The 23,365-nt window shown below is 44.1% G+C and overlaps 1 protein-coding gene across 3 annotated transcripts in view; it reads left to right on the top strand.

Moving 5' to 3' along the window:
• The first annotated feature begins 290 nt into the window (after positions 1-290).
• ASPSCR1 (ASPSCR1 tether for SLC2A4, UBX domain containing) overlaps positions 291-23,365 on the top strand; it is a 46,496-nt gene continuing 23,421 nt past the window's right edge. For 2 of the 3 annotated variants that reach the window (XM_050908223.1, XM_050908222.1), the window contains exons 1-7: positions 980-1,009; positions 1,437-1,548; positions 6,404-6,504; positions 14,047-14,104; positions 14,915-14,988; positions 15,781-16,219; positions 23,134-23,273. In XM_050908223.1, the coding sequence (XP_050764180.1) occupies positions 1,510-1,548; positions 6,404-6,504; positions 14,047-14,104; positions 14,915-14,988; positions 15,781-16,219; positions 23,134-23,273 (851 nt within the window). In that variant the 5' untranslated portion in view covers positions 980-1,009; positions 1,437-1,509. Of the gene's footprint in view, positions 320-419; positions 476-979; positions 1,010-1,436; positions 1,549-6,403; positions 6,505-14,046; positions 14,105-14,914; positions 14,989-15,780; positions 16,220-23,133; positions 23,274-23,365 lie in introns of those variants that run through there. The other variant, XM_050908224.1, reaches the window with a different exon arrangement.

Here is a 23,365-nt window from a genome sequence, read left to right as displayed (position 1 = left end):
GCGCCTCGGGCCGGCTCCGCCAGGCCGCCACTCGCCCGCACCGCTCCACCTGCGCAGCGCGGCCCGCAGCCGCCCGGCCGGGGCCTGCCGCCCGGCTCCGGTCCGCTCGGCTCCGCGGCGGGGCGGGGCGGGGCGCGGCCTGCAGGCAGGGCCGGCCCAGGGCCCAGCTCCGCCCCAGCCGCGCGGGGGCCGGCGCCGCGGCGGGAGGGAAGATGGCGGCGGCGGCGGCAGCGGGCGGGGGGGCGCCGTGGTGTCGGTGCTGGCCCCCAGCGGGCGGCGGGTCACGGTGCGGGTGGGGCCCGGCACGGTGCTGCTCCAGGTGGGTCCGGGGCGGGGGCGGCCGGCGGCGCGGCGCGGCGCGGCTGAGGCGCGGCGGCAGGGCCGCGGGCCGGCCCGTAACGCTTCTGTTCTCTCCGCAGATCCTCGAGGAGGTCTGCAGGAAGCAGGGCGGCAGCCCCGGCGAGTACGGCCTGAAGTGAGTCTCACCGCGGGGCCGCCTCCGCCCTGCGGGGCCGGCGCCCGGCCCGGGCCCGGCTGCAGGCCGCGCCGCCGGTGGGACAGGCCCCCGCCCGCGGCTGCTCTCCCGGGCCGGGCGGGGCCCCGCGCCGCCCGCCGCGTCGCCGGCGAGGCGCACGCCCGGTGCCCGCGGCCTGCCCGTGTCCCGCGAGGGCGGGCCGCGGCACGCGCGCGGGTGTGGCTGGCGGGCGGAGGTCTGGGGGGGTGCGGGGGTCCTTGCGCTGCTCGCCGAGGTCAGTCTTCGTTTCAGTCCTTGCCGCAGCCGTGTGGGTCTTGCGTGGTAACGCACGAGGAGGTCATTCACAGCCGCCCCTGGGGAGAGGGGGATCCACGGGTTCAGATTGTTCTCCAACAAAGCTGTTTTGTTCAAGTTAGTCTCCCCCGATTTCCCCGTGCCAAGTTCCCTTTGCTTTTGGGGTAGATACCGAGACCCTGTGTCACGTCCATGAAGATGTCCCTCGCCACACACGCGCTTCTGCTAGCTCACGGACTGGTAGGGCTTCATTCCTCTCTTACCTGGTGGTTTGACTGGATACTTTTACGGTATCATAACCAAGAGGTTATTTGTCTGAGTGGCAGTAAAAAAAAAAGTACCTTTTTATTTAACAGTGAACAGCAGGCTTGAATATGTGTTCAGTTGCTGTTTATCTCCTAAAGCCTGAGGAGGAACATGTATTTGAGTATTTTATCTGTGACTGCTGCAAACTACAGCTTTTTTGGTATACAGAATAATTTTTGTTGATGACTGTTTTCTGAAATACCAGTTGTGCATCGCTGAATCGTGCTCTATGGCTTCTGTTCAGCCTGCGGGGAATTCTCTTGCTCAGTACCTGGACTTTGCATTGTTGCCAGTCCCTGAAGTGATGTGAAGGTGGTATAGGATGGTTCCTGGTGTCCTCATGGGCTGTGTTCTTCTTTAGGTTTCAGAGGAGTGTGTTGGATCTCTCTTTACAGTGGAGATTTGCCAGACTGCCCAACAATGCCAAGCTGGAGATGGTGCCAGTCTCTAACAGAGTGGGAATTGGAAGCACGGTATGTTCATTTCGCAATGTGACCCAATTTATTCAGTTATCAGTTGTGCTGGGTATGATCTCGTCAGAGCTAATGAGCAAGAGCATGGTTAGGCTTGGCCAATGCTTGAGTGGAAGACCACCCAAAGACTGGTTGAGGTGTGGTGGAAAATGGTAATTTAGTAGCTGGAAGTCTTTGCTTACAGTCTGTATGATGGTGGAGTTCCAGCTGTGTGCTGGAGGATAGGGAGATCTTTTGGGGAGCTGAAAAACTAGTAATCATGAATGTATAAGAAGTTAAACATCGCTGATGACTTTGCTCGGCAGTTGAGCTACTAACTCGGTTCCCTTTCCTAATTTCTATTTCAGTTGCTGTTGTCTACCTCTGGATTTTGACTAAATCTCAAATTCTTACAGGATTCTCTTTTGCTTCTTTCCCAGCATGGCTGTTCACAGTGTGTTCAAACAGCTTTAGAATTATTTGTGACGTGTGCTGTGTTTAGCAGTTGCCAAATGTCCCTATTTAGTATAATTTGCAAAGGGCTTACGGATGCCGTGTTCTGTAGGAATTATTGTCACGTTTAGGAGATTTAAAAATCTTTTATACTTGTCACTATAACAGCTGGAGGCATAATTCTTAAAACAGTGCATAGATATTAATGAGCGTAAACATTTTATGTGGTAAAAATGATGTATGATCTTATTTAAGTGGCCTGGCAATGAAAATTTGTCTATCTATCACTAACAGTCATCTCTCTTCTTACTGACTCCCTCATATGGAGTTTCTCAATTTTTGTGAAAGTTTCAGGTCTATTAGCACTAATCTGTTAACGTCTGTCTGCCAAATTGTGTTAATGGTATTTTGTTACAGGCAGTTGCCTTAGCTGTCACAAAGGTAAACTGATACATACATTGAAAAGTGAACTTTGTAGTGTGAGAGGGTTTTGGAATCTCTAGTTCACTGTGGGTGTGCAATGTAGTTTTGGGGGTCACTGGTGTCCATGTTTTGCTCTTGAAAACTTCCATCTGCTTTGTTTTGGCACTAATGTTTTCTTTCTGACTTTGTGGTAGAAAGAAGTTTGTGCTCCAAATGACGTATTTAGTTAAAAAAATACCACAAGCTGGTAGCATCTGCTTAAAATTTTCAGTTAAAAAAAGTTGTGATGGTATGGAGTTCGTCTTCCAGAGGAAAATGTTTCTATTAAAATGGTGCAGTGATGACTTTATCTGACATTTGCATCCAGTTTGGGAGGTATTGTACTGAAGGAAAACAGTGATTCTGCCTTCCCCCCCGCCCCGAAGATACGTGCGGCATATCAGAAAGGGTGGAAGGACCGTGCACTGTAGGAGAGGGGTTATAACAGGAAATCACTACTTTAGATCACAAAAGAGAAGAGCTAATGAAAGTTTAAGTTGTTACTCTTTAGTTGTGTTTCAACAGAAGAATCTAGAGAAGCGAGGCTTCCCTTGGGGTGCTCATTGCTATTTTATGGAGTTGAGAAGATATAGCAAATATGCTTGTGAAGAGTGCAGTCTAAACAGAGCTGCTGTCCCATAAACTAAGAGCAGAGATTTCACTTGGAAGAATTTTACAGACAGTGTAAGAAAATACTTTGTACAGAACAATTGACCAAAAGAATTCCCTGCCACAGGGAACTAGTGTCAAATACTGTAGGAAGTTTAAAAGAGCCGGATAACTGTGACTAGAACTGACACTAGTATTATGCCCTCATACAGTGGCAGTTGAGATGCAGACTCAATCATGCAGGCTGGGCTGCAGTAATGTTGGGATGAATTTGGTTCTGTGCCTTTTGTTATTGTCCCTTTTATTGAGATAATGTGCATGGAAGTAGGTGTGCTTTCCTGTTCCTGTCCCTAGAGACAGAACACAGGTTTCGATAAATCACGAGTTTGTTCAGCAAATCTGATATTTTTAAAATAGAACGCTTTTGGATTTGCCTTCGCATGTAAAAATCGTTGATTCCCGTAAGATGTTCTTTACTGAAAAATTGAACAAATTCCCCTTGTGATGGTAGGTGATCTAGGGGTAGCATCAGTACAGTTCTAGCGTTAAAGTTGTTACCCTTTTGTTTATATGTTTGTAAACTTAGAAGATAATTGGCACTGGTCTCTATTATTTTATATAGAGCCCGGGATTTTTAAAAAGACTTTTCTAATTGACTGAATAGGACTTTCGTGACATGCTTAGCTTTGAACTGCTGCCCGAAAACTGATGCAACTGGTAGTCTGAATTTCTGGGCTGGATTCTTACAGAATGGTCATGTCAGCTGTCATCGCTCTCCTGTAGCTGAGAATAATCTAAGCCTCGTCTCCAGCATAGGAGAAACCAGGAGGTTGTGTTAGTGGTGAGATGAAATGACTTAGTTCTGTTGGCTAGTTGTTGATGATGCCACTGTTTCCTTTATGTAGAAAAATTCCTGTCTCCAGCAGATCACAATTTGCAGTCCTGCAAGGACTGGTAGGAGCAGAGACAGATGACAAACATATTCCTCCAAGGAAATCACAGTCGATTGCTGGAGTGTGTGGTGTCTGTTTTTCCCCATCTCTCTCTCCCCCCCCTCCCCCCCCCGCTCGCACAGAAATCTCGCACACGCATCTCGCACTCTCAGAGAGAGAGAGAGGATGCACTGAGATGGTTGGTAGGAACACATGAAAACACAGAATGAAAGAAAGCTTCTGTTGATGTCGTAGGCTTATGTCCTTCTCAGACTTGAATAAGGCCAATTTCTGTGGGCTTCAGAAAACCATAGCTGACTAGAGATACTAGGTTCTATCTAATAGGAACATTTTTTTGTAACTTTTCTTTAGACGGGTGAGCTAATTGGGAAAACATAGAGTTAGACATTTTGAAAAAGAAGGTGGAATATTCTCCAGAAGGTAAAGATAACACCTGAATTGCTCTGCCATTCTCCATCTCTTGGTCAGCTGCTAGATTTTTCCATTGGGACCATCAGGAGTTTCAAGTTCTCCAGGACTGTCCTCAGTGTGTGTTCATTTTAGAAATGCCTTGGATTTGGGGGGCGGGGGGGGGGGGGAGGGAGAGCAGTTCTCTGAAGAATATGTAGGATCTGCATGAGCACCTGCTAATGGATTGAATGTTCACATTTCCAGGTTGGAAAAGGCCTGTTAGAATAGGCAGCTAGCTTTGCTTTGCCTTTTTCTGCAGGTGTTTAAGAACTTGATAACTGAATGTCCAGAATTATTTTTGAGATTTTTGATTAATTCTGTCTTAAATTGTATGGCAAAATTTGGTGGTTAGGAAGCATTAGTCAGTTGCAAGTCATACATGTAGTCTCTTTGGACTGATAACAGTTGGCTAGGTCTTCAATAACTCAAAGATAGATTTGGACCATGTTCATTGTTTCTCTGTGTGGATGTGCAAGTATACTGTTTGTTCTGCCCCAGGGAAGTTGTTCTGCAAATTGATGCTTAAGTCAACAGAGCTCTGTGCTGGTGTTTTAGTTTATGCAGCTGCATCAATCCTGTCTGGGTTATTGGAATTCATTTTATATAGCTGCGAAGACCCTTACTATAAGGTTTCAGCTAGCGTAAAATGGAACATCTCAATTGCTTGTGATGACACGTTATTTGGGATGCTTGCATTGGCCTTTGTCTGAATATGTTTCAGTTCAGGATACGGCAGGGAAGAGGGGCCCAAGAAAGCTGGTTAATATTCAAGGATCGCCTCCTCCATGCTCAAGAGCGGTCCATTCCAACAAATAGGAAGTCAGGCAAAAATGCCAGAATGCCTGCATGGATGAACAAGGAGCTCCTGGCCAAACTCAAACACAAAGAAGAAGCATACAGAGAGTGAAAGCAAGGATGGGTAACCTGGGAGGAAAAGAGAAACCTTGTCCGAGCATCCAGGGATGAAGTTAGGAAAGCTTAAGCCCAAGTGGAATTGAATCTGGCCAGGGACGTCAAAGACGGCAAGAAGGGCTTGTTTAATTACATAGGTGACAAAAGGAAGGCTAGGGAGAATGTGGGCCCATTGCTGAACAAGGCAGGGGACTTGGCTGCACAGGACATGGAAAAGGCTGAATGCTTTCTTTGCCTCAGTCTTTACTAGCAAAACTGACCTTCAGGAATCCCAAGTCCCAGAGACCAGGGGGAAAGGCTGGAGCAAGGAGGACATACCCTTGGTGGAAGAGGATCAGGTCAGGGAATACTTGAGCAAACTGAACATACATAAGTCCATGGACCCTGATGGGATGCACCCATGAGTGACGAGGGAGCTGGCCGATGTCACTGCAAGGCTACTCTTGATAGTCTTTGATCGATCATGGCGAATGGGAGAAGTGCCTGAAGACTGGAGGAAAGCAAATGTCACTCCTGTCTTCAAGAAGGGCAAGGAGGAGGACACAGGGAGCTACGGGTGGGTCAGCCTCACCTTGATCCCTGGGAAGGTAACGGAGCGACTAATCCTGGAAACCATTTCCAGGCATATGAACGACAGGAAAATCATCAGGAGTAGCCAGCATGGATTCACCAAGGGGAAGTCATGCTTGACCAATAAGCTTCTATGATAAAAAGACTGGCCTGGTAGGTGAGGGGAGAGCAGTGGATATTGTCTACCTGGATTTCAGTAAGGCCCTTGACACTGTCTCTCATAAGATCCTCATATATAATACTCATATTCATAGCAGAATAGAACTATTCTAAATATTAACTTCTAAAATAATTGCTTGAATACCCATCTGCATTTTTAACTAATGTAATCCTTTGTAGCGAGTGTTTAGAAGGAAGTCATGGGTTTTTGGATAGCAGGTTCTAGAGATCACTGAAGTATTAAAGTTGTGGGGAAAAAAAAAGTTTTCATTCAATTTTCAGATTAATTCAGTGTATTTTTCCTACAGGTTCGGATTGCATTACAATTAGATGATGGCTCCCGTTTACAAGACACCTTTCTGTGTCAACAGACTTTGTGGGAACTTCTCAACCATTTTGCAGAGATCAGGTGAGCAATGCAGTGACAAAATACTTGTTCGGATGGATCTCTGCATGGCAGTAGTTAGTTGTTGTTACGGTGATCCAGCTAAATCCTGCAGATTTGTAGAATTTGCATGAATTTGACTGTGGTTTTTCCTTTACAACACAGACGTTTGCCTTTTCCTTGCTCTTTCAGATTTGACACGCCATAGTTTCATTATTATTTTTTTAATCCTGGAGTAGCACTCCTGATTCAGGGCCTAATCTGGTAACAAACTGCTAAGGCTAGGAAGAAACTATACTTGGATATATTGCCGCACCTGTCTTTTACACAAACTTGTTTGAAATCAAGTTACTGCCAGAGTTGAGATGGTAGCCTAGATTATCTTGATCACCAGTATTTCTGTGCTGCAGTTCCATGTGGTGGAGGGTTTTTTTTCTTAAGCGAGTTGCTGTTGCTTTTGAGGCTTGCTGTTGTGCACGTTCTTCAGGGAAATCTAGAGCTCTCAGCAGGCTAATGTGGAATCTTCAAAAGACTGATTAGATCCTGTTTAAATGGGAGAATTTCTGGTCCTACATTTATTGAATATATACATGGGTTAGAAATCTTATTATTTGAGTCCAGTCTACATTCAGTGCTTTCTTTTGTCTTTAGTTTTGACTTAAAAATACTGTATTGTTTTGAAATGTCAAGCTAATAAACTTTTCTCCAAAGACAGTTCTTTTATTTTTGTCCTGGCTTGGAAGATGAAGCCTTGAAGCTGTGACAGCCATTCTATTCCGAACAGAATTTCCAAATTTCATTTTTTCTGTTGTAGTTTACCATTCTCTTGATAAAATGTTATTTTCAGATCCTGTATTTCTAGCTTGTTCTTTCTCTTACATTCCTCACCTTCTGCTAGTTGCTCTGTTGCATTTGAATCTCTTGCTCGTCTGTACAGATGCTGTGCTATGGTATTGTGCAAATAGGAACTATTTTTGTTAATTTCTCAAACCGATTAAATACTCATCTAAAGAGACAGTAGCTTTCTGTGTCAAAACTTTTGAAGTCTTGTCCTGGTTTCGGCTGGGATAGAGTTAATTTTCTTCCTAGTAACTGGTACAGTGCTGGGTTTGGGATTTAGTATGAGAATAATGTTGATAACACACTGATGTTTTAGTTGTTGCTAAGTAGCGCTTATCTTAAGCCAAGGACTTTTCAGTTTCCCATGCTCTGCCAGCAAGCAGGTGCACTAGAAGCTGGGAAGAACATAGCCAGGGCAGCTGACCTGAACTAGCCAAAGGGATATTCCATACCATGGAATGTCATGCTCCCTGACTGGCCCATAACAAGATCAAAGGAGTGACTAGTGCTGGCCCGAGGGAGGGAGTTTGGATCAGGGGCATCTTCTGTGTGGCAGGAGGGGACTGAACAGTTAGCGCTCACTTCCTGCCCTCCTATCTAACTCCCCTCATACTATTTGTGCAGCTTTGTGGATAATTGGCTTAAGTAGCTGATTCAGCTGAAAAATAGTATTTTCCCTACATTATCTTTCAGGTAGATAAGTTTCCTAACCCAGTTAAGGGTTGTCTCTCATAGGCAGTTATGACAAGAAGCGTAGCACGTCTGGAAACAAGGATCCAAAAGGAGGAAGCAGCAGATGGGTAGGAATGGCATATGTCAGTTTTTCTACTCAACATGTTGTGTCATCAAACCATAGTTTGAGGAAACGCTTGAGGTAGTCTAGTGACTCTAAAGTGATGTAAATGAGTCTTACTTATAATTCTCTTTTCGTCTTTAATGGTCAGGGACCAGGTCTACACTGTGGTGTTTACTCTTAAGTGAAAAGGGACAGTCTTCATGTAAATGCTAGAGAGAAAAGAATTATTTTTCTTTTGATCGAGGAAAGAGGTAGGCAAGATAAGCCAGGTATAATTTTCCTGGGTGTTTTAAGGCCCCTCTTGTACCTTACTGCATACTTCGTGCCCTCTGGGAGGAGAAGAGTGCCTGTTGCAGTTTGGGAACTGCTAGACTGGTGGGGGTGGTAATTATGGACAGTGACAAATAGCCTTTGTGTGGCTTTCTTGCACATTAGTTGGTTATTTCTTTGGTTTAAATTTTGAGCTTTTTATATAATTTTGCTCCTTTGGAGTGGATTTATTTGTTACAGGTTATTTTAATACTAATAGTTAATGTACGTGCTGCTCTTTCTAAGCTTCTAACTGCTACAGTGTGCTAAGCGTTATTAACTTCATAAGACACAGCTGTTCTTTTCTGCCCTCTGGAAGCTGAGCTCAGATGTTTGGATGGACTTTGCAAACTTTTGATTTAGGTTCAACAAGCAGCAAAGATGCTGTGTGTGACTTAATCACAAACCAAGCTGGATCTATAGCCATCCATACAGATTTCATGGGCTGTGCTGCTTTTCAGTGTGTATTGACTCAGTTGACTAACTAGTCAGCTAGTTGTTGACTTTTGCTGAATCCTTCCTTTGACTTTCCAACTGGAGACGTTTTCCTGGAATGCTCAGCTGCTCTAAGTGCGTGAGGGGAAGTATTCTAAATCCACTGGAATTTCCCCCGGGTTTCCAGCGTCCATCTTGGCTAATTGGGTCTGAAGAAGGTCTGGAAGCTATTGTAAGGCTGCTCCTCCTCTCAGCGTGCGGCAGTCCTTGCACAAGATGTTTACAGGCCCTGTCAGATCACTACATGAAGGAATCTAATCTGCTTGCCGTTCCCCTTCTGAAGAACAGCACATCAAAGAAATGACAGTGTGTTTGATGTGTGTGCTTGCCTCAGTGAATGCATGTAACGGATTAACAGCAGCTGGAGGAGGAGCCTGCTGGCTTCCAAGAGTTATACAAAAATAAGTCTCTGGGGGATCTTTGCTTGGAGTCTGTTCTGCAGAGACTGGTTGAGGGCACGAGCATTGTATACCCTTTTAGCATGAGGCCTGGGAGAACTGTTGCTTTTCTGTCTCCCACTCTTGCCTGTCTGGCAGCTTCAGCAGCTTTGTAGACTGTTTTACGTAGAAGAGATTGCAGTCTGGACACTTGAAGACAGTTTTGACAATGACTATGACTCTTCGCTGCTTTTGTGGTATCATTCATTAAGTTCAGATATTTTTCATACATTTTTAGAAGACTCTTCAATCCAAATTGTTGCTTGGATTGAAGTGGAAAGCAGTTTTGGAAAGGTGAATGAAACTAGGTTGTGTAAATCAAATTGGTTTCTTCTCTTATGGGTCTGTGTGGTGAGGACGTGTGTTCCATTGTGCCTCGGCTTCTCTCCGCCTAAATGGTGATCATCCACCTTTCCTGATAGACAGGCAATTTGAGGTTCAAGCTTTTATTCCTCTAAGCTGTTTCATCTGCCTTTTCTGTGACTCTGTACTGTTTCCTCCATGTCTCAGCAGTCCTTTATCTTTTGTGCACTTTTATCAAGTATTCCTTTAGGGATACAGCTGATCCTGATTGGAAGCAAAAACCATTGAAAATCAGGTAGGGATGACTAGCCCTCCTGGACTGTCTGGAAAAGTCTGAGCGCACATAGCCTGCTGTGGTGTGCTAAAGGTAGCCTCTTAGGTGCTATTTTATTCCAATCTTCCGATCAAGAGACAAGATTTTTTTCTGCCTTTCCTCATCAAGCATTGGCCTTTGGAACTTATTCGGTTACTGCTGTGAAAGGAGTGAGGAAGGTCAGAGCCTGGGTCTTGAATCACAAGATTATGCTCATTCTGTATTAGGAGCTTAATCTCTTGATTCCTGCAGAGCATTGCATACGGCTTTCTGTCCTTGGCAGAGAATAACTAAAATTGCAGAACCGCCAATGGTGGCAGACCTGTTCTAGTGTTGTTTTGGTTGTTCATCTTGAGTTAGAAAGTTAACTGTGTTTAATAATTTGAAGCTTGAATGTAATAGTTTGGATGCTCTGGGTGCATCTGTCGCTTTCTGCACAATGAGATTTGGTGCGGTGGCTGGGAGAAGTGTTCTGAAAGAATAGTACTTCAGGACTATAAACCCCTTGTGATCTGTTGCAGCTGGTCTGGAAGTAGTTCTCAGCTCCTGGCTTCCCTAAACCAGACCCGACCCTCAGGACTGGTTTTACAGGCTAGTCTGTTTGGATTTGCTAACTCTAGCAAGTGGAGCTTCTCAGTTTCATTGTGACTCACCTTGTCCCATATCACCATGCTGTTGCATGCTTTATTTAGAAAGGCTTAAGTTTTAACTTTTAGATCAAGATGGGAGATAGACTGCTACAATTAAGCCAAACAGAAGTCTCAGTTCTGGTCTGTGCTTAACAGGTTTGCTCCCCCACATCCTCCAGCTGGGAATCTTTGATGTGCTCTTGCTCTTGAGGATTACTCAAGGATTGAGTATCATAATTTTCCAGGTGGCTCTCTCAATCCTGAGCGACTTCTAGTTCCAGCTATTTCACTTACATTTCATTGAAGTTGAATTTTGAGTCTAAATGTAAATGTCCTTGATGAATTTTCCCGGAACTTAATGGCTATTTCCCTTCATTTTCCACTCTGTCGGCTGGTTGACTCCTTCCCTGTTCAGTGTGTTTTGTCAGTTTGTGCTTGGCTAAATAGATTCATGTTAAAATATTATTCAAGACATTGATTGTATATATGTTCTTCTAAGCTGCTCATCTGTGACATATTTTGGACATAATAGAAAGACTACGTAAGATAATATTGGCAAAGCTATTGCTGTTAAGTAACTTTGAGTATTATGATGATACTTAAGGTTATTGGAACCGCTGCATTGAAAGTAGTAAGATGCATTTGGGTATGCAGACTCTTGTCTTCTGCTGTGCAAGCAGATTGCTAAAGTGCTAAGGGTTATTTTCTTTCCTTCTTACCTGAACAGAAGATGTTACCCCTGTCTTAAGGTGGTCTTTCCATAATGGTTGGGTTTATTGCATGCCTATTTGTGGGCTTACCAGCTATGAAGTAGAAGCCTTTCTAACAGCAGTAGTCAGTGTGGCCACAGCACAGACATACTATGTAATGTATGTAGTCACTTCAGAATTAGACTCTCGGTTGACTGAATGGATTGTGACTATTACTTAAGGGATCCTTTTCCTACATAAACCCTGGAGATAACTTTGTGTCTGGTAATATTGCATCTCAAAATACATATGTTTAAATTACACGATGCTGAAGGCAGAATGTTTTAAGTAGTGGAACTCTGTTCATTAAACTCCTTTCCAGGAAAAGTCAGAATGAAGCCAGCCTTGATCACTGACATCCTTTTCTTATAGTCATTGCCTGTTCCATCCTCCAGGTATGATGCTCACAAATTAAAGCACAAGATAGAGAATGAGTCCCTGAAGGTACAAGGGATACATGTAAGTGGTGCACTATATATAAGCAGTCTGAGTTCCTGCTTAAATTTTGTGACACTTGGACACCAAGTTGATGAATGTTTTGCAAATATATTTGGGAGATTGTATGGCTATGACTGCTACTGCAGAATTACAAACAATGCAGAGAAATGATTGATGCAGAAATATCTTTCCAAAACTTCTAATTTCCAGTGAAAAATACTGGATTTTTTTTCAGGCTGCCAGGGTCCTGCAGGTTTTGTTTTTTCCTGTGAAGTTCACTGCAGAGACTAGAAGCCAGTGACTTAAGAGGCGGTTAAGTGCAAATGTTCACATAACCCTGTGAGTCAGTCATTTGCAAAGCTCCTCATGAGTTCAGTAGTCAACACCAGCGTAATAGGGCATAAAATGACAAGTGGACTTCAGGGACTAGCTCCAGCCTCTTTTGTCAGAGGCCTCAGGAGACGAGCAATGATGTGTCGCTTTACGGGGCTGTCGGGTGGATTTCATTAGCTGGTTTGCAGAGAGGTGGTTTCTCTTCAAGTCACAGGTGACGGATGATTGTTTCCTGGTGGGGTGAGGCAAGTGGAAAGCCATTTCTTCCCCCAGAGACTGGACTCCAGAGAGCACTAAGATCAAGGGAGTTTACCATGAGGAAGAATTTCAGCTGTTTTGCTTTTGACGATGAAACAGCTGTTGCAGTGCAGATGGTATATGCAGCTCCTTACCAAGGGATGTCCTGGTGCAACTGCAGTGACAGAGAGCTCAGGACAGAATGTGCTAACAAGAGCTACTGGGGTGTTATGGAGAAGGATAAATCTCATCAGTTCTCATTGTGTTGATGGGGAATATCCTGGGGCAACTTTCTCACCTTTTGTTTAGTAGTTTCCCCTGCTAAGTTAGGATGAAACTTCTTAATCTAAAACTTCTGAAAAAAAAAAAAAGCTTGTGAGAGTTCAGCCAGTTATCTTTCTGAACCACCACTGTCTCAGGATGGACAGTGTTCTTCTGGTCACCTTTTGCCATTGGTGTGCTTGGGGGGGAGAAGCGAACTATTATTTTCCTTAATCTCATGTTTTACCACATACTCAGCTGACTTCAGTTTGAGTTTCACTTTGACTGCTGAAGGGGAGACCAGCATAAAAGAGTCTTCTGCTGTTGAATGTAATTCTTTCGCTGATTTCAGTGCTTCAGTGTAATGTACTGGTTAATTCTTTAAGGCTTTTTACTTTGCTACAGACATCTGAGGTTTCCTTGCTAAAAGTGTTAGTCCATTTTTTTTTTCCATTAAGAACACCCTGTTGTAGGGGTTTCCACGTGTGGTCTCTTTTGAACTTGCATGATCTGGGACGGATGGGAACTGAGACTTGCTGTGACAGGCAGTGATTGTCTTTTCCCTGTCCATCTTCTATGTTTGATCACGTGAATATTTAATAAAGCTTCTATTCTACTTGAATGCCTCAAAATTGCTTATCTAGAGGAAAATGGGAAGAATAGCATCTTGTCAAGAGTAGTATCTTACTGTTGTGTTTTTCCCCTTCTCCATGCTACGAGTCCTTCACTTGTGTCTTCCTCTGCAGATGGCCTGTCAGTAGTTTGCATCATTGCTAATATGTGTCCTAACTCACTGAAATGCTTAAATGTGGGTTGATCTTCACTTTGTCTACTGCAGCAGCCTTTCCTTTGGCTTTGTTTTGTCCCTGGTCTCCAGAATCTGAAAGCTTCTGCTGTTTCTTTTCTTCTTTTTTAATCTGTCTGATACTAAGACAGGCAAATTCTTTGTCCTCAGATTATTTGCTTTAGAGCAGTATTTCATTCTGTTTGTTGCTATGCATATATGGAAGGAAACTGACCTGTCCCCAAGGAAAGTATAGTCGAAACTGTAATAAACTATTTAACTTAGATAAGGGATTAAAAAGAGCGAGTAGTATTAAGTCATGTTCCAGATCGGGTACTGAGGCACATGAAGAATGATGTGCTCAAATTTATCTGGTAAGATCAACTAATTTCAGAATTAACTTTAATTGTTTCTCCTTTGTTTTTAAACTTTCAGGGCTGTGTTTAAGGAACAGTGAATGCATTGGAGCAAATTCTTTACCTAACGTCTAATACTGATTCTGTGAACTGTGTAATGATTGTTGCTGGAGGAACATGGAGGAGAGTGTTGCTAGCTAATTTCACTTCTTACTGTTGCTCTGCATTGGTTTTGGAGGGGGTAGACTGTTCTACAGATACTGCAGTATTTTGCTCTTTATTGCAGGGAGTTTATGGAACAGCATGGCGAATTCTCTCCAGTCTGTGTTTACATGCGAGATGAGGTAAGTCAGCAAAGTCTTCTTAACTGTCTCTTCTCCTTCTGTCCCTAAAAAATAAGAAAAACTCAGCTCTGCTTTCCAACCTGGAAAGTGTTTCTTTTGAACTTTCTTGAGAGGGGAAGTAGAAAAATGTTGGTCTTTTCAAAGCATGACGTGTCTGTATGGAAAAAAGCTCTCTTGGAACGTAACCCTGGGCCGTTTAGACCTCTGAGCCCATAAAATGAGCTCAATGACCTGTTTGTGTTTTTCTTTCCAACTTCTTTTAAAGCTCGAGTCAAAACAGTGGTTTCATTTTAATAAATATTTGCTTTTCTCTGTGTTTTGATCTTTTGCTATTAATGTTTTGTTTAATATTTTGTATGTGCATATTATGGAATTTGCTCTCCCTAGCTGTCCCCTTCACTTCCCACTGACCTCTGTGGACAGATCATCATTATTCTGGAACATGTCATTACAAGCAGATGGGAGGTGTATGTAATGAAATCGGCTGTCTTTCAGCTCTGAGATGTTGCCTGTGATTTAACTTCTGACATAAAAATAATGCTTTGCTGAGGTCGGATCCAATTTGGATGTATGTATGGAATGGAAATATATGTAGGTCATCTTCCCTTGGGATCATTTAATAAGCAGTGAATTTGGTAAAGCAGTACCATTGAGCAGGTCTCACTTCCAACTGCAGAAAGAGTGTGTTTTGAGCTGTTTTTGGTGCTGTGTGGTGTTTGTTTTGATACAGCCTTCTTTCTAGAAAGAGCACTTTAAACGCTGTCCCAGGGAGGCAGTTGCCATAATTACTTTCCTCTGGTTTTGTTGCAGATATCAGGAAAAGATGCCCTAGAGAAGACAACACTGAAGTCACTTGGCCTGACTGGAGGCAGTGCCATCATCAGGTTGGGAGGAGAAAAGTTTGGACTCTTTTTTATTTTTCCTTTCCACTCTGGTGGTGAATTTGTTTTGTTTCAAATACCAAAATAAAAAAGGCACGAAAAAAGTTCAAAAAGACAAACATCGCAGCACTCAGTAATTATTGCATTTGCCTGTTTATCTGAAACTGCTGCCCAGATGTGCTTCCCACAGCTGCAGATGCTGGCACTGACCAGTCATGTGCAGATTAAAGGGGCTTGTTTGTTTCTTTCTTTTTTTTTCTCTTTTTTTTTTTTTTTTTTTTTTTTTTTGCTGTGAGTGAAACAGACAATTCAAAGTTAAAAGTCTCTCCGAGAGGACAATCATCTAGCACTTCATTCTTCCCTGCTTTGAATTTCAGGCATTAAACTCCCAATCCCTGCAGTGCCTCCTGCTGACTGACTGGGAGGGTGCGGTGGGGGACAATAACAGCCTTTCTGTGATCTTCTAGCCAGTTCTTTGCAGTATGTACAGAAGGCAGGAGTGATTAGAAGCTGTGCTTTACAACTGACTGCTGTGTTTTCCTGGAAGGCAGTTTTCTTCCTGTGGAGTGGGTAGTTCCTGTTCTGTTTTTTTGCACAAACCCCCGACCCCCCACCTCTAACTTCAGAGCAACTGGAGCTTGTTCTTTGTGAGTGTCTGGAAGAAGCAGATCATTAAATTAGGGGTATATTTGAGTCTAGCTGTTGTCTTTGTGTCACGGTCACGTTGAGAATGGGGAGGGCAGTACTGTTAGGATAAATGATTTTGTTTTTAATCCTTTTGGTGTCTTCTTTAAGAGTTGTCATGAAGAAATGCAGTTCATCTGGTCGGGAGGAAGCTGTGGGTGCCACGGTGCGGTGTAATGAGCTGACAGTGAGGCCAGGCTCTATTGAAGGAGCAGTGGATGTGCCCCTACCTCAAGCAAACACATTCCCAAAGGACTTGGACCACAGGGATGTGGCCATGTCTTTAAACAGCTGCACAGACAAGCAGGAGTCGACTAGAGAGTCTCGTGCCAGCTTGGAGGAGCTGTGGCCTTCCTCAGAGCCCGACTCTACCCCATTTGTCCCTTTTTTTGGAGATGGACAGCGTCTGGGGGACTCTTCTGTAGCTGCACCCTCTCTTGGGTTAGATATGCCATCTTCAAAGCTGCCAACAACTTTTTCCAGCCCTGCAGGCCCTTCTAAGCCAAAGAAGTCTAAGAACAGCCAAGAACTGCAAAAGAAACAAGAACAGGTAAGGGAAAATTTGTTTGCAATGAGGGCTTTTTTTATCCTGCCTTGCCCGAGGCTGAGCTCCTACAAGGAAAAAGATGTTTCCATATTTAAGACTTTTTCCCCGTAATATAGGGTTAGGTGCCTTGGTGACATACAGTTCTGCCAAGAGTTCAGTAAGGAAATATTGCATTTTGGACAGTTTACTGTAGGTAATATGAAGGATGGGAATTTAAGAATTTGCTGTCCAGAGGCAAGCAAAGCTTTGAGCCTTGAGGTATCCTTGATGAATGGTTCTAATGGAGGCAACACAACTGCATTAAAAGCACAGTCCAGAAGAGCTTCAATCTCTGTGCCTCAAATTCCATGCAAATTTCATTAGCAGATGCCCGCTTTGTCACCTGAGCCCTGAGTACTTGTCCTCCTCTTAAAAATTGCTATCTGCTGTGTAGTTTTGCTAAAGATGAGCAGAGTTTCGTCAGACTTGTGTTTTATAATACTCTGAAGGTGCTTACTGCTTGTTGTGACTGACTTATGTCCCAGATCACGCAGAAGGTGTTAAGCTTGGTAGAGTTTTACATACGGAAAGGGATAACTTTACTAGCTTGTTGTAGGATTGTCCTAGGAGCAGAACTGGTGTTAATAGGTTTGTTGCAGCTTGTTCCCATGACTTCCAAGATCTGAGAAGATTGTCAGAGTTTCTAACTCCTAGGTTGTAAGGTATGCTCAGATTTCTCATCTGAGCCTTTCTGTGGAATGTGGAACTCCATAGTAAAGGTATTGTAACAGCAGCATCCCATGCTGGTAGTTTTTAACATCTGCTTCCTCAGAGTTCCTTCTGCCTGTGGTCACTCTGTCTTATAGTTTAACTCTTTTGGTGACACGTGTGGTAGAATGTAAGGGGTAAAGATCTAGGAAAGGAATTTTTCAGCTACAGTTGCATCTTACTTGCCAGGAGTTCGATATTTGAAAAAAAAAAAAAAACAGGTCCGGACCTCTTCTCTTCCTTTCGGTCTAGTCCTATCCCTTCTGTGAGTCTTAATTTTCTTAGTATTGCAGATGAAGCAGAAACTTTCCATCCTTTTCCTTCTCTACTTCTGCTTGCATATAAGTGTTTTCTGTCTTGCTCTAAAATATCCTGCTTCTTAAATAATGTCTACCTCTTTCTAACTCTTTTCCCAGAAAGACAAATTGCACATCTGTCATCATTGTTGGTGTCTCTGAAGTAAAACTGTATTGGTTAAAATTAAAAATGCTTTAGCCGTCTAGAGATACCACAACTGATGGCTCAAGAGTGCTGCGATGCCATCACAGGATGGCCTTTGAATGATGTTAAGTATGCTTTCTGTAGGGCAGCTGTATGGAATTGAATACCTCCAGCAAAGTTGGATATGTCTGGCAAGTAGCGTAAAATGAAGTACAGGAGGCATTAAATTCGTAACTTCACATTATTGTGCGTTGGGAGTTTCACATCCTGGATTCTCTTTCCCTTGCCCCTTCACTGCACACATCATCGCTAGGGCTGGCTTTAGTGTTCAGAGATCCCCCTCATTGTTTCCCACTCTTCAGTACCTCCTAGAGTTGGAGTTTTGTGTTTATCTCTGGTTCTGATCCAGCCACGGGATTAAACAATGGAAAGCCATAGGTAGAAAGAAAGGGTGCCTGATGAGGTTCAAAGGGAGCTCGATCCAGGAGGAATTTAGCAAGACTATGTGTATGCTCTCACGTTGATGTAGAGATTCTACCTTGGTTGACTTCTTTGTGGTTGCAGTCCATTCTTGATGAGTTTCTGAATTGTTTAGGAGCAGAAGCCAGACCCTGGAAGGACTCTGGAGCAGTTACAAATGTAGCAGAAAGAGGCCTTGCCAACCCAGTGGTGAATATTTCAGTATATTAGAAACATGTTTGGGTCCATCTAGTCAATGTTATTTAACCTTTTGGAACAGACCCTGAGTATGGAGAACTAAACAGTAGGCTGGGTGAGTTGTCCAGTCTAACATGTTGCTTGCTTCAATCACACTCTCACCTGTGAGGGATTTGGAAAGGAGGAGTTTCAATTGTGTCTGAAAAGGAAAGAAGGAAGAAGTACGAGGGTTTGTGGCGGTATTCTTCACCAGTCCTGTTGTCCGCACTTCTCCCTATGCTGGCTGGAGAGACAGAACTAATTTTGTCATTTTACTGGCTACAGCTTAATGTGAAGTTGTGCTGTTGGGCACAGAGCTGAACAGCGGTGGCCTAAGGACTCTCATAATCCGGCATCTTTCTCAGAATTGCAGTCCAGTTCAAACCACTCAGAGGCACTTCTGGAGCCAGCTTCCCTTCCAGTTTGAGAGCAGCTTTGGAAGCAGCTGCAGATTCTGTTGGGGGGTTCTGCCCTTGTGTTAAACAGCATGTGATTTTGACGGCTGCTTTCAAGCCCTTTGATCTCTGGTGCTTTTGCTGCTGATTGATTACATTTTGTTCCCTCCTCCATTCCTGCCATCCTCCGCTCTCCTTGCTCTCAGCAGCAACAGCAGAGCAGGGCTAGCCACATGGCATCTGCTTTTTGTCCCTTTTCAGTCCTGAGGAAAAAACCCAAAACAAAACAAATTATTTTTAAACATCAAAGGTCCATTTTTGTAAAAGAATCTTCCCATTAGTGCTTTGCCTGTGTGTGGTTTTTGAAGCTGAAGAGAGAGGCTGGATAAAATCTGTGCCGGCGTCCCTTCGTTTCTTGGGCTAAAGATGGTTTACAGACAGCTGCATGCTGACTTTGATGTCAGAACATTAATTATTAGAAGGTAACTTTAAACCAGATTCCCCATGAGATTAGAGCTCCCTGAGGTAGTGGGGAGGAGGTGGGTCTCCAGGGAGAGCTTGCTGCTGTGGAAAGCACAATAGCCGCTACTTCACTTAAAATGAAATAAAAGTTTTTCTCAGCTTACCTGCTTACTTAGGTCCAGAGTGGTGCCCATAGAGTGAACTACGTTCTTCCTGACACCTGGCTTTATCGCATAGACTGCAGTTACGTAGACTGCCTAGCAGACCCTGCTGTGAATAGATGGCTTCAGCCTACTGGTGAAAAGTGCCTAACATCTCAGCTTTGGTAGCAGAAGTAGAGACTTTGAAGAATAATGGTGACAAGCGATAACACGGCATCTTCGGCTCCTGCAAGGTATCGCTGACAGAAATATGACAGCAAAACGCACAGCTTGCTTTCCTCCAGAGTTACGTAATAGAAGGTAGAAACTGCCGTATGGTGACCATTTATTATTACAGGAGATGGTTACCTTTTGTCACGGTTGCAGAAAACACTAGATGTGTAGTGGACTGGGAAGCGAGTTGGTGTACCTGGTAGCCTCCTCTTTGTAAATCGCCACGGGAAGGTAGTTTTCAGATTCTGTCTGTGCTTGAGGATTGTTGGTGACACATTAAAATAAGGCTGTATTGAGAGTATTCAGATTGAGAGATGCCTAACTGGAATACCTAAGTGAGCAAGTGGTAATGGGTGAAGAAAGAGGAACAGGATGATGGCTGAACTCTGGGAAAAGAGAGAATTGGTGGAGCAACAGGAATGGATACCTCTTTCTCTCTGAAGAGTGTTTCTTATGTCTGTAAGGAGGCGAGATTTATGGTTGATTCCACGGGATGTTAAATACATAGCAGAAGAGATATTATGATATTATTATGACATGGCAGTCTTTGCATCCTCAGAGGCAAAGTGATGATGTCTTTTGGTTGCTAAGCAGTGCTTAGTAGACGCCTTGCGCTGCCCTTCTCTGATCAGACCCTGTTGTGCAATTCTGGAATTGGGTTGCAGAAACTCTGAAAAACAAGCTGAAACCACCTGAATTATGTTTCACAAAAACTCACTGATTACAGCTCTCTCCAGAGGTCTCACTCTGTTATTGGGGGTTAGCTGAAAATTGAATATTAGGGAATTCTTACTCTAATTGTGTATTTTTGCAGTCTTGCTAGACATGCACAGATCTGCTCCTTCTTCTGTACAGAAAAGTATGTTTCTTCATGTTAAGTAGTAGCTAAGTAATGTGTTTTGGTTTGGAAGTTAAGATATTCAGCATTCAGTGTTGGCAGCTGTGTGTTTGTGTGGGGCCAGTACAGGTATGCTGCAGAGAATTAAATGGGGACATTCTTGGCTGGATGTCAGTTGGAGGTCAAGAATAGGGCATTTATGTCTGGGAAGTAGTGGATTTTGTATCGCATCACGTAGGTAGTTCTGGTAGGCTGGGGAATGGCTCTAGAGGGGAAATTCCTGACTGCCCATTTGCAGTACCTTGTTGGCAACGGAGACCCATTTGAACAAAGATGTCTGGAAAGTGATGGTTGAATGGCAGTTCTAACATACAGTGGTCTGGAGCAGTGAACCCACAGTGAGGAAGAGGGGTGAACACTTAGGACTGGAATATATGTCTACCTTCTGCTACCTCGTGATTTCTGGTGTCTTGGCTGAAGTCTTTAGCTACTACCATGGTTTGGTCAGTGACTGACACTTTCCCTGTGGAATCCTGCTACTGTTAGGATTAGCTAAAGTGCTTGCTAGGGCCAATACTAAACGGTAAGTTTAGGATTTGCTAATGCAGACATTGGAATTCTCTCCATTGTATCCCAGTACCCTTCACAACATGCCATAGGATATGCCTGCTCAGTCTTCTGTTTTCTGTTTTGTTTTGGGGTGTTTTTTTTTTTTTTGGAAGAAGTCTGTTTTCAGTATGTGTGTGTTTAGAATGAAATGAAACTTAAGCCTGTTTGAGGAGATTGAAGTATACCTGATTATTAGGGAGGCCTGATTAATTCTCCTCTGGCCTCTGACATCGATCTGACCGTACCAGACCAGCTGTGGGCAGCAGTTAGGACCGTTGTGCAACAGTCCCTTTCCCAGAGGGTGGCTCTGCACGCTCAGGATCACTCCTGCAGCGCTGGGCATTCCTCCCCCCGAGCCCCGGGAAAGCTGCAATCAGGCTCCTTCACCCGCTAGTTAGAGCTGACCCTGCTCAACTTTCTAAAAGTAGCCAAGGGTCCCACCCACACAACCTCGCTCTTTTAATTTCTCAAATTACCCTTTAGTGCCCACAAGCAGAGTGAACATTGCCTTGTAATTTGTGTTGTGCTTTTGACAATTGAGGGAGACTCCTTCTGTTCCCAAGGGGCCCGTGCCTGGGGGAAGGGGGGGGGATGGAACAGATGGAGGGAGGACATTCGGGCATTAATTAGGATTGGAAAGAGTGTATGAGGGAATAAGGGGAGAAGAAATGGGCATCAGGTTTGTTCATAGAGCCTAGAGCTGTGTTAGGCTGGCAGCTGACTGTAAAGAAATGCTGTATTAACTATCAGTTTCTGTTCTCGTGGGGCTCTTCAGTCACGGACTGCCTGCCCCCCTGCATCTCCTGTAGCCTGCAGTACACTATTCTGTTTGTTCTCAAGCTTGTGCGTTTAAACATTTTTGTGATTTAAAAAGTTTGAATTGTTCAAGAGCCAATAGGTGTAACTGCCTCTTGCGTATTTGACTCCGGTGGTGGTTTATGTTCACATACTGACACAGCTGCTGCTTTTGACCTAAGGGAAAGTAGCCAGTATCTAACCTTTTCTAAACTGGGAGGGCTACATAATGTCATTCTCCCTTCAGAGACAGCGGGTGGTGTTTGTCTAATAGGTTGGGGGCAGGGGTTGGGGGTTTGGTTTGGGTTGGGTTTTTTGGGGGTTGTGGGTTTTGGTGGTGTGTTTTGTTTATTTGTTTTAATAACTGCGACCACAGTTATAGGCCAGGACGCAATTGTGCTGAAAGGTTTGCCATTGTGATATCCAGCTCCCAGTTCTGGGCTCTGGAGGCAGAGGGAGCAGAGCGGCCAGGCTGCCTGTGCCCTGCTGTGCAGGTGAGAGGGGTACCTGGGCTGTCTGAGGTCTGTGTGCTGCTTGAATGGCCTATCCTCAGCATCTGGGGTGTAGGGAAAGTTGCCAATAAATGTATTAAGTACCTTTATTGCAGCTAGTGCATACAGTGAACTGCTCCCCTCGCATCCGTCTGCTTTGCCTGCAACAAAGGCTGATTTCAGTGCTAAGTACTTTGTAAGTGCAAAACAAAAGGGTTTTCACTGTCTAGGGGAGCTTTCTGCACACCAGAAGCCAGGTTAAAAATTTGAAACACGTACAATGAAACCCGCAGTGGCTTAGTTCAGAGAACTCAACAGGACAAAAACTACCTTACCAAAACAAAGGATTGCTCTCTAGAGTAAGAAGAAATGGAGTGAGCCCTGGTTGGGAACTAGTGCCATTGGTTCTGTGGCAAGAGAATGGGAAGCGAAGAGAACAGAAGGCACGATGCGAGCCAGGAGTGCGTAGCAGATGAAATACTTAAAAGGGTGGTTTATAGTCTGTAGTATGAAGAATAGCACCTCTGTACGTTTTATGCTGCCTGTAGAATGGTAAGGAAGTGATTACATACTGAGAGAGGTTTGGAGTAGAGCAGAGAGAGGTAGGTTATGGTTTTGGGATAGGAGTAATTTCTGAGTACTTGTAACAAGCTTGTAACTAGCTAGAAGTATGGTTCAGCTGCAAAATATCATTGTATTGTAAGTGAAGAGGTTCCACAGGCACTCCCTGGAAAGGAGTCATCTCTCCTTACATTAGATGACTGCTGAGGTTAATACCCTGGGCTTCCTATACTGACAGTGGAGAGCAGCTAACTGCTACAGTGTGACTCATCTGACAGTATAGATTCCTACTGCTTGTTGGGAGGAATTGTGCCCCAAGCTCTATCAACTATAAAGAATGACAATGCTGACGACCTCTATATCGTTAGTCTGATCTTAGTGACATGAATTCCACACTAGTGATTGTATTTCAGTTTGCAAATACTGTCCTTTTACTTTTGTCGGGAACCTTATAGCATAAGCAAAGCAATGCATTTAAGACTAATCAAAGCTCATTTTTGTTCTGTAGCTTGTAGAACGAGAGCCACTTGTATGTCACCTAGACCTACTAGAACCACTTCCTACTGGCCCAGAAGAGCTTCCTGATGAGTTTTTTGAAGTCACGGTGGATGATGTACGGAAACGTTTGGCACAGCTGCAGAGTGAGAGGCAAGTTCCCTTTCTGCTGGCAACTGAGATTGCTCCGTATCCTTTTGTTAAGCAGAGTGACACTATGCACCTATAGCTGGCTGTGATCTCTG

This window comes from Gymnogyps californianus, chromosome 19, assembly GCF_018139145.2.
Source record: "Gymnogyps californianus isolate 813 chromosome 19, ASM1813914v2, whole genome shotgun sequence".
In the NCBI taxonomy this organism is placed as follows: domain Eukaryota; kingdom Metazoa; phylum Chordata; class Aves; order Accipitriformes; family Cathartidae; genus Gymnogyps; species Gymnogyps californianus.
The sequence above is the reverse complement of the archived record's forward strand: the minus strand, read 5'-3'. Positions and strand labels throughout refer to the sequence as shown.